The sequence below is a fragment of the Ruditapes philippinarum genome, unplaced genomic scaffold, assembly GCF_026571515.1.
Source record: "Ruditapes philippinarum isolate M1 unplaced genomic scaffold, ASM2657151v2 ctg2_1_1_1_1, whole genome shotgun sequence".
NCBI classification, from domain to species: Eukaryota; Metazoa; Mollusca; class Bivalvia; order Venerida; family Veneridae; genus Ruditapes; species Ruditapes philippinarum.
This window is the reverse complement of record NW_026854799.1, coordinates 770669-787307: the sequence shown is the minus strand read 5'-3', so window position 1 is coordinate 787307 and position 16639 is coordinate 770669. Positions and strand designations below refer to the sequence as shown.

Sequence of the window (16639 nt, the reverse complement as noted above, 5' to 3'; positions counted from 1 at the left end):
AACAAATTAGAGCCATTTTTAGCTCGACTTTTCTATGAAAAGGGGAGCTATCCTACTCGCCCCGGCGTCGGCGTCGGCGTTAGCGTTAGCGTTAGCGTTGGCGTCACACCTTGGTTAAGTTTTTCGTACCACCCCACTTTATTTCAGAAGTATTACAAGTATGGCTTTGAAACTTACCATACTTGTTCACCATCATAACCTCCATCTACAGACAAGAGTACATAACTCTGTCAAGGTTTTTGACAGAATTATGGCCCTTTTTTGACTTAGAAAGTGTATTGAGCTTGGTTAAGTTTTTTGTACCACCTCACTTTATTTCAAAACATTGGAGGTATTGCTTTGAAACTGACCATACTTGTTTACCATCACGACCTTCATCAACAGACAAGAGGACATAACTCTGTCAAGGTTTTTGACAGAATTATGCCCCTTTTTGACTTAGAAAATACATTGAATATGGGTAAAATCCACTTATTGCCTTAACCCTTTGAGATATTGCTTTGAAACTTTTAATGCTATTTCACATCATTACCCCCATCTGTACGCAAGAGAAGGTAACTCTGTCAAGGATTTGTTTTAAAAATTAAGGCCTTTTATCGACTTAGAATCTTGGTTAAGTTTTTTGTACCACCTCACTTTATTTCAAAACCATTGGAGGTATTGCTTTGAAACTGACCATACTTGTTTACCATCACGACCTTCATCAACAGACAAGAGGACATAACTCTGTCAAGGTTTTTGACAGAATTATGCCCCTTTTTGACTTAGAAAATACATTGAATATGGGTAAAATCCACTTATTGCCTTAACCCTTTGAGATATTGCTTTTGAAACTTTTAATGCTATTTCACATCATTACCCCCATCTGTACGCAAGAGAAGGTAACTCTGTCAAGGATTTGTTTTAAAAATTAAGGCCTTTTATCGACTTAGAATCTTGGTTAAGTTTTTAGTACCAGTCCACTTTTTGACTGAACTGTTTGAGATATTAATTTGAAAGTTGGAATACTTGTTTACAATCATGATTCCCAAACATGTCCAGGAGAAGGTAATTCTGTCAAAGATTTTATTTGAATTATGGCCCTTAACTGTCAATGTTTTGTATTATAGGCAAGCACTAAAAAAGTCGAGCGCGCTGTCTTACGGACAGCTCTTGTTTAATGTGTAAAATGATACCGGTATATAGAATTTTCCTGTGATATTGCTCAGTTTATCTTCATTTTAAGAGCCCCATCGGGGAAAAAATAGGAAATTGCATGAAAAATAAAAATGGGGCAGATTTATTCTTTGCTGTGAATATATATTTGATGAATTTTGATATTTTGTATTCTGCTTGTTTAATATGCTGCCATTACTATGGCACATTTCTTTGGGACACTTTATCTCTTGGAGGTATTATTTTTAAAGACTAATAAAATATAGGATTTGTGAATGACATAAGCAGTTCGTACTGTTACCATCTGAAATGTTAATGTGTAAATTTGGTATAAATACAAACAAAAAATTTCCAATAATTTATCAGTATAAATAAAATTCAGCATAATTAGGAGTTTGAAGACTTTGTTTACATTGAAAAAATATTTTTCATAATTTCTTCTGCAGTCTGAAACGTGGATGACTGAAGGAAGTAATTTATTAGTTACACTCAGTCAAAGAGCTAATCAGTGCCAATCCCCGGAAGATGCAAATGAACTAATCCAACCTGTAAATAGATTTGTAGAGGAGGGTAAACCATTACAAGATGATAGGTTGAGACAAATCTCAGAACTAGCTGTGCAGCTATATGGTAAGTTATAATTACTAAAGGCCAAGTTTGTTAAGTTGTAAAAACTGAAATGTTAGGTATGAAGGCATAAAAACTATAGTAAAATGTACTATACCTTATTGACTTGACCATGAGGCTGGCCACTTACACGAAGGGGACTAGATTTTACATTTGAATTATCAGTATATATTTACTTTGACAAAATTCATTAAAAAAATTTTTTCATTAATTTTGTGATCTCCTTATAAAACGATTTGTACAATAGAGGAAGACTGTTAATCTAAATTATTATCATGTTTTATATCTTGTTTTAAGGTAGAGTGAAATTATTTGTATTATTATCATGTTTCTGGATTTATGCTACATTTTCCCCTCATAATAATTTTTTGTTTTAATGTTATGGTGTATAGGAGATGAAGGTCCAAGCCGTGTTCACAATTTACATGTACAATATCAAGATTTACTACAGAACTTCCAGCAGGCTGACAACGAGATCTCTAGACTGAAACATAACCTTGTAAGTTGATAATAAATCCATTTTCTGAAGTCTCTTTATAGCATTATATTACCAGTCTGATTTGCTTTGTTATAAGTTTGAATATAGAAATCAATTCCAGTTTCAATGTAAAAATGTATTGTTTCATTTTAAAAAACACAGCATTTGACTCAAAAGCCTTCATCAGGTATACTTGTTTACAGGAAATAACATCAATGTCATATGATGTCAAAGACTGGTGTGTTTTAATACTAAGATATAATTTTTGTTACTTTTCTACAGCTTTTAAATGTTGTTTCTATCTTTTAACTATGAGATTGTGTTTTGAAACTGGACATACTATTTTTTTGCACTTAAATACTAATAATGAAGATTTTTAGGAATTATCTTAAAGTGTACAAAACTGCCTATGATTTTGACAGTGACACTGTGATTACTTCAATCATACATTTATACATGTATCAAGAATATTTTATTGACCTTGACCTTTGACCTATTTTAGGAACAAGGTCAGCCACCAGCTGTAGAAGAGTTTGTTCCCATGGAAGTGACAGTGACAGCTGAGGCACCACCTAAGCCTCCAAGAATAACACAACATTTAAAGAATGCCGAAGTCATGGAGGGCACAAAGTAAGACATTTTTTGTCAAGAAGACATGAAATGTGATGCATATTGAAAAAAGTTAAATTTATTTGATAATTACATGTGAAAAAAAAAGTATTTTTGAAATAGGTTTTCAGCCAAGGTAAGTCTGATAAAAAGAAAAGTACTAAGAAATATGGCAATTGCTGATATTTTTTTGTTAAAGACTTTCCCTTACGAATTAATGTGTTGAACCTGACCAGTTTTTGATTTTGAGCTGTTCATTGTATATTTGAAACTTTTATGATTAAGAAATTAAACAGCTGGCTGGTCTTTGAAGATACGCAGGCTGGCCTGGCTGTATACTGGTAGTGAAGCCTTAGTAAAGGTCAATCACCATTAGTCCTGGAACGATAAATTGTCATCATACATACAAGTTGATGTTCACCTTGTTAAGTAAGAATATATTTTATTGAAATATATATATAAAAATGCTCACAAAGTAAAAAGTGCTATTATTTATGAATGTGTTTTAACAATTTTAGAGTAATCTTTGAATGCCATATCGAGTCGGAAATAACATTTGAAGTTCGATGGTTCAAGGACAGTTTACCATTGAATAGCCCCGACTATGAGACAAGATGTGAGTCGAACAAAGCTTCACTCACAATCGAGGAAACGTTCTCCGAGGATACGGCCAGGTACACGGTTCGTGTGACCAATGCTGCAGGCGAGGCGGAGTCGTCTGCCTATCTACATGTCAAAGGTGAGTTTACACAAATTTTAATGTGTGTTTCTGTGTGAATAAAGTAAACAGAGTTTTTGTGATAAGAGAGGTTATTTTTTTACCAATGTTACCAAACTGTGAATTTAATTAAGATGAAATTTGTTGTTATTGGGATGAAATTTGTTGACCTGATCTGAATTTGATACTGTATTGTTGTAAAAGAAAATAATCATGAATTATTTAAGGTTTCTTGCAACACTTTTTTACAACTTATGTCTCATGTAACAGTTCTAAATTTAGAGGAGGGCTTGTCCATAGTACACATTTTGGCGTGTTCGAATTACGATTATTGAGTTTCGACAGTGCTTTTTGAAATCTCTTTATTCTTGATCTTGTAGTATACAATTTCTCAGAGTCAGACTTCAAATTTCATCAATTACAAAATTATATTTATAATTTTCTAAACTGTTGTTCATTAAAATTAAAGAGTGATGCTGAAAACATTTAGGGTTAAGATGTAAAATGAAGCTATATTTTTATTTTCCTAAAGTTTCATTCAGTTCAGTTTTCTCTGCAGAAATAATAATCGACAAACCAACATACAACATTCCCGATGTATTGAATTTTATGGGTAAATTTTCTTGTTACTGATAGCTGTAGATGATTATGTACAAAAGTTTACATCTTATTCTTAGCTTAAAAAAGGTCTTAGGGTCTTTCCAAATGACAAATAATGGCTTTCGGCATATCATGGGCCTATCTTTTCATCAAAATTGACTTGGCCTTCATAATCTTATGTACATACACTATTGACTTGGATTAGAATTTTTTAGATTTTTTTGATAGATTTTTAATACTTTCACTTTGGTTTAGGGCTGTAAGAACAATAGAATTATGGGTTAGGTCTTAATGTTTTTATTTCCAATGATTTATACAGCTTGTAGAATTAAGGGAGCAGCTGCTAGAGTTTCTTATTTCTAAAACATTTTTATGCATTTTGATAGGAATGACTGTCCTTTATTTTGCAGAAACCCATCAGCAAATTGTTCCACCAGAATTTGCTAAAAATTTGAAATCTGTTGATGCATTGGAGGGCAGCCCCTTTGCATTTGAATGCCACATCATGGGCATTCCTTCACCGACCATAAGTTGGTACAAAGATGAAATAAACATAGACAATTCTCCCGAATACGTCATTACAAAAATTAACGGCACCTGCTGTCTTAAGATTAAGAGGGTATCTAGAGAACACAGTGCCCGTTATACATGCAGAGCAACTAATCCAGGGGGCGAGGCAGCCTCATCTGCCCGTCTGACTGTTATACGTAAGTTCTCATGTGTGACACGCATGAGAATGACTGAGTTATGAAAATTGCATTGCATGTGTTACCCATTCCCCTCTCATCTCAAGTCATGAAAAAATGATATGAGACATTTGGCTATGTTGTTGTTGTTTTTTTATAAATGAAGCTAAGATATTATAAAATGCTAGTGTTTATCTGTAAATGTAACTTCTGTAACTAAGGTTGAATTGATATGAAAAGGAAAAGTAAATTTACTAAAGTTTGATATAAAATTGAATGACTAATGGAACAGTTTAGCTTGGACCTTAAAAATGTTATCAAAAACTTTCTGTGTTACATTAATAAAGACTAGCATTTTATTTCCATTACCAAATTTCTGTGTTACATTAATAAAGACTAGCATTTTATTTCCATGACCATATTGTGTAGCTGTAATATTTACAAAGCATGATGATCACTCAAAAATTGTCATGTGATTGTACTAGCAAAATCAATTATGTTTACAATGCAAACCTTTGTTTGAAATGTTTGATGATCATTATTAAAGCATGGTACAGCTTTGTACATGTATTTCATATATATATTTTCCTTTTTCAGTTTTGCTAACAGTAACATCTAATTCTGATTTACCTTGAATTTCTATTAATTTCTTTTACCATGTGATTTATTTTATGGTAAAACGGTTCAACAATGTTTTTATTAATACAGTTTGTAGTACAAAATCCAATCAAATTTGTAGTATATACAATAGTATTTTTTTTAACAAACTTTCAAGCAGAATGAAGCAAATTTGTTTGTCAAATATCCCCCCTCAAAAAAAAGCCATTTTTATTACTCTTTCAATATTAGACCATTTTCAATATTTTTACACCAAATTTGACTTTATTATTAAATAAGAAAATATTGAGACTTTTCATGAAATTTTAAAATCAGTCAGTTACTGCAGTTCTTACACGATTTTAAGAACAAAAGAAAGAATTTAAAAGAAATTATCAATTTGATTGGTAAAGTTAACAGGTTATTTTAATTGTATGCCATATTATATTTATTTCTTATTTTCGCCCATTTATTGTTGTGTTTAAAGGCAGCAAATCAAGGATTGACCAATCAGATCTCTCAGATGCTTGCAAGTATTTTCTAAACCTTTGTTGTAGAATAGCTGGAACTACTTTCAATCATTCTTTTTGTGTTTTTTCTTGTCTAGCTTTTCCTAGCTTTTTGTCCCCCTTGGTATATGGGAATTTAACTCTTTCTTTACTCCTTAATTTAAATTATTAACTTGCTTTTCAAATTTGATTCAAATGATAGGTGGGGTTTAATTTTGTGATTCTTTTTTCACCATCAATTTGAACATTGGATTTCTTTTAGATATTAAAATCATAATTACTTTACTTATATATCATAGATCATGGGGGTTTTTTGTGTGTTTTTTTTTTTTTTTTTTTTTTATTGATTGTGGACTTTCTTTGAGGTTTTAATATTTTGTTGAGCACTTTTCTCTCTCAGAATATTTAAGGAAAAGCAGATTAAAGTGATTGAGATTTACATTTTAAAGGAAGGGATTTTCTTAAAATAAGTTCATTCCAAGAAGAATTGATGTTAGGACTTTCTTGAAATAAGTAAAGGGACATTCTCAGAATGAGCTACATGTAATTTAAATAGGAACTTTCCTGGAATAATTGATACAGGGCTATTTTCAGAATATCTCATATAATAGAAATTAACATAAACTTAACTAGGGAAATCATGGTTGACAATGCATGATGGAGTAACAGAAAATGGAGGATAATACTTATTACAACAGGTGCATGAGTAATAATAACATAATAGCATGTTTGTAGTGTACAAGATCCATAGCTGTTTGAGTGACAACTAAGGCAGACGGACATTCATTGATTTGATGATAATAACAGATGTCCATGTTTTTCACCTAAAAATCCAACCTTCACTCATCACGTGTTGCTTAGTTTTAGCATATCACTTGTTCAAGCTATAATGTTAGCTGTAGCATATTTCACTAGATTACATTGTATTTTCCCTTTGAAGCTTGCTCTTTAAATGATTATTCTTTTACTTTATATATATATTTTCATAAAATAGATTTAATTGATTTCAAGCTTTAGGCCATAATGACATCGTTACATCTGTTGACATTCTGACAGTTGATTGGTTAAATGGATTTTTTTCAGTAAAGTAAAATGAAACAGTTCTTTTCTTTTGCAACTTTTAATATTTGGTTTCTATTGCAACTCTAACAAGATACCGAAAAGTTACCCACATAAATTTTTGTTTAGTTTGTACTTTGGCCAGCAATGTAATTCATGTATTTTTATGTTTGTATAGCTGCTCAGACACCTGTTATTCAACAGCCACTGAAGGATGGTGTAGCTCCGGAGGGCAAGCCATTCAGATTAGAGATTGTATTCTCTGCAAGCCCCGCCCCTCAGGTCACATGGTACAGAGGACCAGAGAAAATTATCCCGTCAAATTTATACACAGTAAGTTTGTATTGAAATATAACATTTGTATGAAAATTGATTTTTTTTACAGGTGTCTTGTTGAAATGAATTTAGATTGATATTGAATGTTGATTTAACCTTTTCCCTTATATAAGCGTGTTTCGACGGCTTTTTGCTCCCCCCCCCTTTTTGTGGCCTCAAACAGTGAAAAAATGCCCTATTTAGGCCCCAAACACTGTTTTTCGTTTGAGCAAATTTGTGAAAAAAATTGACCATTTTTTCGGCGCCGTCCCCCATCCAAATATTACATCAGGGGGTTGCCAGAAGGGGGATGTGCCCCCTTCTGTTTGGGGGGTTTGAAGGGGGGCGGAGTCCCCCTCATCGCCAAGAAAATTTTGGACTTGTGAGAGGCTAAAAATGACCCCAGGTCGATCATAAGGTAACGTGTAACCAACGCTGAAAAGCCTTTGACTCTATCTCAATCCCTTGAGAAGTTGCAGCACTTTGAAATAAATTTTGATGGAAAATATCGAGGCAAAAAAGTGATTTTTGGCAATTTTGAGATGTCCCCTCGTTGCCATGGTAACAGGAAATTTAAGACTGAGCATGTCGTTACAAAGGCAATGGTCCAGTCAACATTTGTGCCAAGTTTGATTAGTATTGAAGCATTTTTCATAGTTTCATAGCAGTTTGAACTTGTGAGAGGAGGCTTTTCAGTGAAAATGGCCATTTTTCACAATATGCTCATGGGGGAAAGGGTTAAAGAGCTCTGTATTACTAGGGATGGCAAATTCACCTATTTTTGTATTCGAACGTTTGAATCTGATTTGCATTCAAATGTTTGGATCACTTGAAAAAATCTCATTTAATAGTAAACCATTTGAATTATGTAGAACCAGTATCCCTGATAAGTTGTCCAACTAATTAAGACTCCAGGTAATTTTTGAAGGGCGATGTCTTTTTCCAAAAGTGGACAGTAGGAAAAAACAGTCAGTAAAATGAGTGAAACTGTTCATGTCTAACTGATAACTTGAATAGCTATAGATAACCAATTATTTTCACGGTTGCAGTGTGTCAAATTATAGTCATACATTGGTTTTCAGTTTGATCATCGTTAGAATAATTAATTTAAAATAGAAATGGCAATTTTCATGTTATTTCTATGAATGTATACCAACATTGTAATACTCAAAATTTGTTTGATTGTTTGGAATATTATCCAAATGTTAGTTTACATGTTTGAATGGTCGTTTACATCCCTAATATATACTTTATTGAAATATTATATGTATTTTCATTATTCTCATTTTTAGATTACCATAGAAACAACAAGATCTGTTCTTGAGATTACGGAAGCGTATCCCGAGGATTCGGGTGATTATTCTGTAATTATACGAAACCCGCTGGGAGAGGCGAGAAGCAGTTGTACGATCACCATCGAGAGTTTCTACTCTAGTGCCGCGTGAGTATTGATGTATTAATATAGTGACTACATTCTGTTATGTGTTTTTATGAAGAATTTCATGTTATTGTTGTTTTAGCTACTGTATAAATATAGAAATCTTTTGAAATGTTGTCTTTTTTTAAAATAACATTGTTCGTTGTGTCGTCTTTTAGTTGTGCAGAAAAGTTCGTAATGACCTAATTAATTGACTTAACATGATAATGATTGGGGAAATTTCAATGAAAGTTGCTTGGTTTTTGTATGATAGCTAGGAAAATGTTTGTTGTTTTTCTGTTGACAAATATGTGGATTTTATGAATTTTTGATCTAAGAAAACTTAATAAGTTAAGAAGAATATTCACTCTTTATTTTGTATGTGTTTCTGTTTGCCCAGAATTTATTTATTTTGAACAATTTTATGCCAAATGGTTGTAATTCTTGTTAATAAAGGAAAAATAACAAATTCCTAACAAATATTAAGATATTTATGTGTTTTTTTTTACTTTTTCTACCCCTTATTAAATATTTTATTTTTTTCTGGAAGAGTATACATTTGTAATTTCTTGTTTTAAAGACAAGTGTTGATTATTATTTAACATCATAGATTTTTCTCTCTCATATGTGTCCTTGCTTAATGTATATACAGCCCTTGTACAACCGTTCCTAGCGAAACAAAACCATCGTAAGTCATGATTCCTCACGTTGCCAAAACCCGTTAGCACCGCTTGCTCGTTCTTTTCTTGCAATCTCTGTTCTTTGGGTGGCGTGCTCACAATCCTACAGTACACAATTTCACAAAAATCTAATTTTTATTTCTTTTCTTTTTTTTTGTATTTCTTTTTTATTGTAAGAAAGCTACTTGCTGAGTCCCACATGGTCTCTGCATTTAATATAGTTAGAATGATGTTCTCACTGCTTTGCCACCATGTTAGATGGCTGTTAAAGGATATAGCTAACAGATAAAATTCTTTTGAACACGAAATTTGAACACAAAAATTGAACACATAAAAAGAATCAATTTTTAAATTATCCTTCACTTAAAATGATAACTGCATTACTTATTTGTTATAAAAAAATGTTTCCTCCATTTTTTAATATTTATTTAATTCTTAAAACATTAATATTTTTGGTGATAGATGGCTGTTTAAAGTGACCTTTTTCTAAAAAAAGGGTCATACTTAACTAAATGCTTGTAGACAGGGTGTTTATAGTAGAAAAGTTCTTGTTGGAAATATTGTTTCTGTGTTTCTACAGATTCAAAAAGTCTGCTATTTTTTAAACTTAGTAATGTTTGCTGCACTGGCTGAAATTGAATGTTTTTTCTTTTTTATTTTGAAAAAATTCTGTTAAAAAGCATTTGAGATACAATTCAGTTTAATTTTACTTTACTTTTATCCAAAAACTTTTTCGGCTCTCAGTGTGCAAGAATTTAGTTTTTAATATGTAAACATTTTTTTTTTTCAAATGTTAGTGTGACAAGTTATTATATTTTGTAATATTTTGGATATTAATGAATTTCATTGTGCCTACATTATCTTCTTTTGGTGACGACTTAACTTAAACAAAATTGGTGTGTCTTGAAATTCAGACTAAATAGTCACAAAAAGGGAGTGTGTAAATGCAATTATTTATGTAAAAACCTTACAAATATTCAAACCTTACAAATATTCAATTTTGGCCAGCAATTTAGGTAGGTTTGTATAACCAAGAAAGTGACAGTAGAGAATTTTTTGTTTGGTCAAATTAAGAGTTATTAATCTTTAAAAAGCTGACCTGTAGGCTTATCATGTTGATAATTGTTTCCTTGGTAAACATAGTTACATGCTATAAGGTCAAGGTCGTAATAGGTAATTCAATTTACAACAAAAGTACTAAAATGATATTATCTATTGTCATCAGTTTACAGATTTCTAAATTAACATTTTCTCAAGATTATTTAAAATCTTTGAAAAACTAAAGAAAATTATTTAAAATCTATATAAAATCAACGTTAAAATGCCTCAAGCTATTATTAGGTAACAGAAAAGAACCCAGGAACGTCAGTCATGTTTTGGGCTTTGACATATTTTTTGCTTTACAGTGATATAAGCACGCTATCAGCTAGCCAGACCACCTTGACTGCCAGGCAAGTTATGTCATGCTTTCTATAAACATGCACATGACCAAATATGGGCATTTTTTTTTTCCTAACATTTTTATTTTCAGTTCTTATAGCATGCCAATCCCTACCTGAAATTTCTTGTAAAAGAAAATAAGATAGCAAAGATAATTTATGCTTTATAGAAGAAAGAGGAACTAGCTCTATGTAAAATATATTCCTTAATTGCATTTGATAGTAATGTATAATAGAAATCCTTTTCAGTAATTTATCAATATGAAAATATAAAAAAAAATCATTATGAAAATAAAAAATTAATGGCATGCTTCAGACTTGGTTGTTTTTATAATAAGTAACACTTGCATAAAGCATTTAAGATATTTGAGCCGCGTCACGACAAAACCAACATAATGCGTTTGCGACCAGCATGGATCCAGACCAGCCTGCGCAGTCTGATCAGGATCCATGCTGTTTGCTTACAAACCCTATAACAAGTAGAGAAACTGATAGCGAACAGCATGGATCCTGATCAGACTGCATGGATGCGCAGGCTGGCCTGGATCCATGCTGGTCCCAAACCCATTATGTTGGTTTTGTCATGACGCGGCTCATTTATCTAATTGCTAATAAACCATTCTACTTCTTTATCTTGATATGATTGTTGTTTGGTTTTTTGAAGCATGAAAGTAGATTTTACATTTTGTTTTACAGTTTGTTAACCATAATACATACTGCATTGATTACATACATATGTATGAATATAATTATAACACATAGAAAAACCACACATTGAACTGCTTCAATGTAGACGATATTCCTCATCGGATACCCACATTTCGGTTTGGCCGTGTGTATCCAAGGATGGGTGATATTATAATGTATTGGTTACCTATCATATTAAAGCAAAAAGGTATCTCAGTAAAAAAATAATAGAGACAATGGACCAAAGATATTCTGATATTTAGATTTTATAAAAAAAATACATTCAGGTGAAAATGATTGCTTAGTGTCACCTCTTCTGTTTTGTAAATTTTGTGGCGGAAATAATTGCCAATATAGTACAGGTACATAGCGTAATTAATGTTACTTGTTTTAAGCTTGATATTCTTCAAAGATAGCTATTGTATTCAGCCTTGCGTCAGCACCACAATTTTAAGTTTTCACATGCAAGTTGGTATCTGCAATTCTCATTAGTCAGTGTACATTCTTTGGCAGTTTCTGACCAATCAAATACCTGAGATCTGAGTTTGAGTCAAGAGAATTTCTTTCTAACCTCAACCCTGTTCTTAGTCACAAACGCTTAAATGCTTTTATGGTATATTTAGCTATAAATACTGTGTATGCTATATTAGAATACATTTCAAAAAATAAAGGTGTTGTCTACTTTGTAATAGATATTTTCAGGTTTCTGTACTATTTTTTTCCCCAGAAGATTTTATTTTATTTTCTTCTTGTCTTGTATGAGGTTGTATATATAATTATAATATATATATTTTGTCACAGATTTATTTTTCTTTCCTCACTTGTGTGAAGATATCCCTTTTCTGCTGTCATCTTGTTTAAAATATCTTTGTTTTGATTTAATAGAAGTATAACTTCTTATTTTGTTTTACATATTTCTGTATTTGACATTCCCTCCAAACTTGATGTGCTGTTTCCTAGCTTATTTTGTGTCAAAGAAAATATATTTTTTGTTCTTTTTAGTGTTAAGAATTTTATTGTTTTAATTTAGTACTCAGGTATATTAAAAGTTTTGACCAGCGAAGTCAAATTATAGATAAAAATTAAGCTTTTTCTTTATTGAAATATAATGGAATTTATCACAGAATATTAGAGATTGAATTGTTTATAAATTAATTTATAGAACATATTGAGAAATAAAAAATTGATAAAAGTTTGCATGAATATTCATGCATTGTACCAAGAAAGAACTTAAAGACATATAATTCAAATGCTGCTATGATATGTACAAAAATAATGTACACAAAAGTAATCTTCCTCGTTTAATTTATTTTTGAAGTGAGGATGTATCAGTTGCTTCCCTTGAAGAACCTGTTGCACCAACATTCACGCAGCAACTGTTGCCAAGCAGGGAAGTTATGGAGGGAAGTAGAGTACGACTAGATTGTGTACTAATAGGAAACCCTGAACCAGAGGTAAAAATCTTACTAGAACTAAATTTACTGACATTTTGTATATTTGTTGACAATCTAGATTTATACCTACTCGTTGTTAGGTATTGAAATTTTGACAAAATATTCTGCATATCTGTTGACACTAGATTTATACATAATTGTGGTTAGGTATTGAAATAACCTTTGCAAGTAAAAGCAGTCTCTTTAAGAGATAATTCTTGTTTTACCCTCAGTATAGAAAAATCACAGAAAAAATAGGCATCCCGGAGCTGGGATTTCTCATGTGATTTTTCTATAATAGAAAATCTATATAATTTCCCACTCATGACTTTCTTTCTTTCATATATATATAATTCCAAGTACAAATAGCCTTTGAGTATATCATTCTTTATTTACTATAAATTAATTTAATTCAGGTGATTTGGTTCCACAATGAGAAACCAGTAAAAGAGTCCTCGGATATACAGCTTCTGTTTGAAGGTGATCGTTGTACTCTTGTGATCCGAGAAGCATATATCGAAGATGCTGGCAACTACAAAGTCTCGGCTAAGAACGAACATGGAACTGCTGATAGCTCTTGCAGACTTCATGTTGAACGTAAGTCATGAAATTTGTTATGATTTTAAAGCGTCCTTCAGCTTTTGTTTTGAGCTGTATCCAACTAAGTATTACATCAATTTTATATTGGAAAGTGCATCATATCATTGTTCAGCCTTCTTTAAAATAGTGTCCAGAGAGCTAATTAGGATGCTCAAGTGACGCTTATTTCTAAAAATAGGGAAACAAATCATCCCCTTTTCTAATCTAAATATAGAGAGCGGATCGGTACTTTAAAGGTATCGAAGAGTTTCCTTATTGTTTATATATTTGATTGTCTCCATGTTGGTTCTTTTGATTTGACAATTATATGAAGTGATTTATCTGAAAATAACAAATTTAACCTTTAGAAAAGGTGAAGGCTGCTTTAAAGAAAACAACAGTGTAGTAAGTCTTTTCAAATGTTAAGGAAGAATCCTACTATTAGATATATATAAACTATATTGTTATATTTGATTTTCATCTTTTTTAGCCTTGAGTGAACTCAGTGATGCCTCTATAAGTCATGAGATATCAGCACCCAAATTTACTCAGTTGCTAAGGGATGCAAATACACAACAAGGTCAGAGAGTGACCTTACAATGCAGAGTTCAAGGTCATCCATTACCAAGTGTACAATGGTATAAAGACAACAGACCCCTAGAACCAAGTGCAGACTTTCAGGTATGTTTGATTTTTATATCTATATTTATTTTTTTGTATTTTTTTGCTATGGAAGCATTTAAACATGGCAACAGCTCTTCTTTATTGCAGTTATGAAAAATTTATTGATGCAGTAAGAGAAACGATTTCTTGAAGTCATATGAATATCATATTGTAAATCTTAGTGTGATACATATTTTAAAATAAAATTTTATAATATTTACAAAATATAATCTTCTGTAATTTGCTATTATTTCTAGGTTACTGCATTTGCTGATGTACACAATTTGACAATACCGGAAGTGTTTGTAGAAGATGGAGGAAACTACATGGTTAAGGCCACTAACAAAGTTGGCGAGGCTAAATGTTACGCCAAGCTGACCGTGAGACCGGCCCCTCCTTCACAGGAGCTCAAGAGCGTTGAGGTGAGAAGAACAATGACAGAGGTTACACATTCACCACCCGAGTTCCTGAAACTGTTCCAGGATAAGGTCGTTAGAGCTGGAGACAAAGTCACCTTGGATTGTATCATTGTAGGAAGTCCCAAACCAAAAGTAAGTTTACCTTTTAACTTTATTATAAGTTGTTTTAAAAGGATGTTAGTTTTGACTGACTTTAAATTTAAATCAACTCTTACAAGTTTCATAGTGATTACGATTAAGTATGATTTAAACTTGAAAGTTAAACTTTCATTTAGTTTATACTAATTTATTTTAGTTTGATTGTATTGGAAGCTATAAGCTTATTGAAACACTCTCAAATCCATTCCTGGAACCAATCAATACTTAGCAATGAGTGTAAAGTTTCTTGCTCAAGGAAACAATGGCTTGCCCCTGACAGGGTTGAACCCACACACCCAGCAGTCCTTAGATTACTAGTCCGACAAGTTAACCACTCAACCATGCCACCTACGTTAACTAATCATGCTGCCATGTAAACTTTCTTTCATTGTTAAAAATCAAAACAGGGCTTCATATTTTTAGTAAACGGCAAGGTGTGACTGGTTTACAGAACTATGATTTATATACTTACCTATATGTCAAATTAATTGTCTTACTGGGAGAAGTATTTCATGGTTAATGAAATTATAATATGTATATGGTATCATTTTTTTCAGGTTTCATGGTTTGTAAATGGTGAACCAGTCGTTTCACAGGACTACCAGATCACAATGGAAGGTGATCACTACATGTTACATATTCCTGAAGTATTTGATGAAGATGCTGGAAGATTTTCTGTCACTGCAGAAAATCCGTCTGGTAAAGCTACATGCTCCGGAATGCTCCACGTAGAGGAACCGATGTCTACAGAAACAGCACCCGTTGTACAGACTCGTACATTCGAATCAAAGAGGTAACACACGTTACAGTAATTGCTGTGTAACATATGTAATGATATAAAATATTCTGATAATGTTTAAGATTATTTAATGGACAAGTTAGAGATTGATTAGTTTGCCTTGTCCATTTTACATGCTTTAATGAAATAATGGATCTATATATAAATGTTATTTAGTAAAAATATGAATATGAATAAGTAGTGAATCAAGTCTAAATTGAATTTCAAATATATTTATTGACAATATAGGGTAAATGCTGACAAAAGTTGTTAAATATTTATAACTTATTTTATCAGTTTTAAGTTGTTAACTTTTGTAAATTACTTTTTTCAATCTTCGAGGGGATTTTTTTGATACCCAAAGCTAAATAGTGTTACAATTTAATTAATAAAAATGGTCACTCATATCTCTTTATTAGATTTCTATATTTTATATTTTTATATATTATATGGTTTTATATTAATGGTAAAATATTGTTATTTAGATCTGGAATGTACTCTTCAACCGAGACACTCACCACGACTGAGACACGTATATCTCGCCGGTCAATCACAGAAATTAGGAGCGGTGGTCAGACTTACATACCGTCTAAGGAAGACTTCTCCACCACTCTTGTGACTGATGTACAACCAAAATATGAAATGCCAGAAATAAAGGCACAGGAACATTTTGCCACAACGATAACTACTGATATGCAACCAAAATACCAACCGGTTGACTTGACTATATCTGTTCCGATACCACCTAAATTCTTGCAAGCATTGAAAAATGTGACCACAATGGAAGGGACAAGAGTCACTTTCGAAGGTGTTGTTACAGGTAAGGGAAATGTATACAGTGTTGTGGCTTATTTTTAGCCATGCTTAGATATTATTTAGGGACATAGCCTGGCTTTGGAACAGTCGTGATTACAATGTAAAAAATACTATTTTTTTGAGTTTTGATAAATTCGTGAATTTATTTAAGATATTTTATGTTTACTAGAAACTAATCTATATGCTGAGTGGTATTCATCCAATTCTTTGACCTTTTAGGAACATACAATATTTAGT

At 31.9% G+C, this 16639-nt stretch overlaps 1 protein-coding gene across 1 annotated transcript in view; it reads left to right on the top strand.

Annotated features, from left to right (window-relative positions):
• The window catches only part of LOC132741091 (titin-like), a 284076-nt gene that overhangs the window by 59282 nt on the left and 208155 nt on the right, over window positions 1-16639 (top strand). Inside the window, exons 36-50 of the mRNA XM_060729177.1 lie at window positions 1602-1785; window positions 2175-2281; window positions 2763-2890; window positions 3388-3608; window positions 4598-4894; window positions 7217-7371; window positions 8646-8794; window positions 9423-9458; window positions 10857-10901; window positions 12895-13030; window positions 13426-13606; window positions 14079-14269; window positions 14509-14802; window positions 15366-15601; window positions 16072-16406. Coding sequence (XP_060585160.1) covers window positions 1602-1785; window positions 2175-2281; window positions 2763-2890; window positions 3388-3608; window positions 4598-4894; window positions 7217-7371; window positions 8646-8794; window positions 9423-9458; window positions 10857-10901; window positions 12895-13030; window positions 13426-13606; window positions 14079-14269; window positions 14509-14802; window positions 15366-15601; window positions 16072-16406 — 2695 coding nt within the window. The remainder of the gene's footprint in view (window positions 1-1601; window positions 1786-2174; window positions 2282-2762; window positions 2891-3387; window positions 3609-4597; window positions 4895-7216; window positions 7372-8645; window positions 8795-9422; window positions 9459-10856; window positions 10902-12894; window positions 13031-13425; window positions 13607-14078; window positions 14270-14508; window positions 14803-15365; window positions 15602-16071; window positions 16407-16639) is intronic.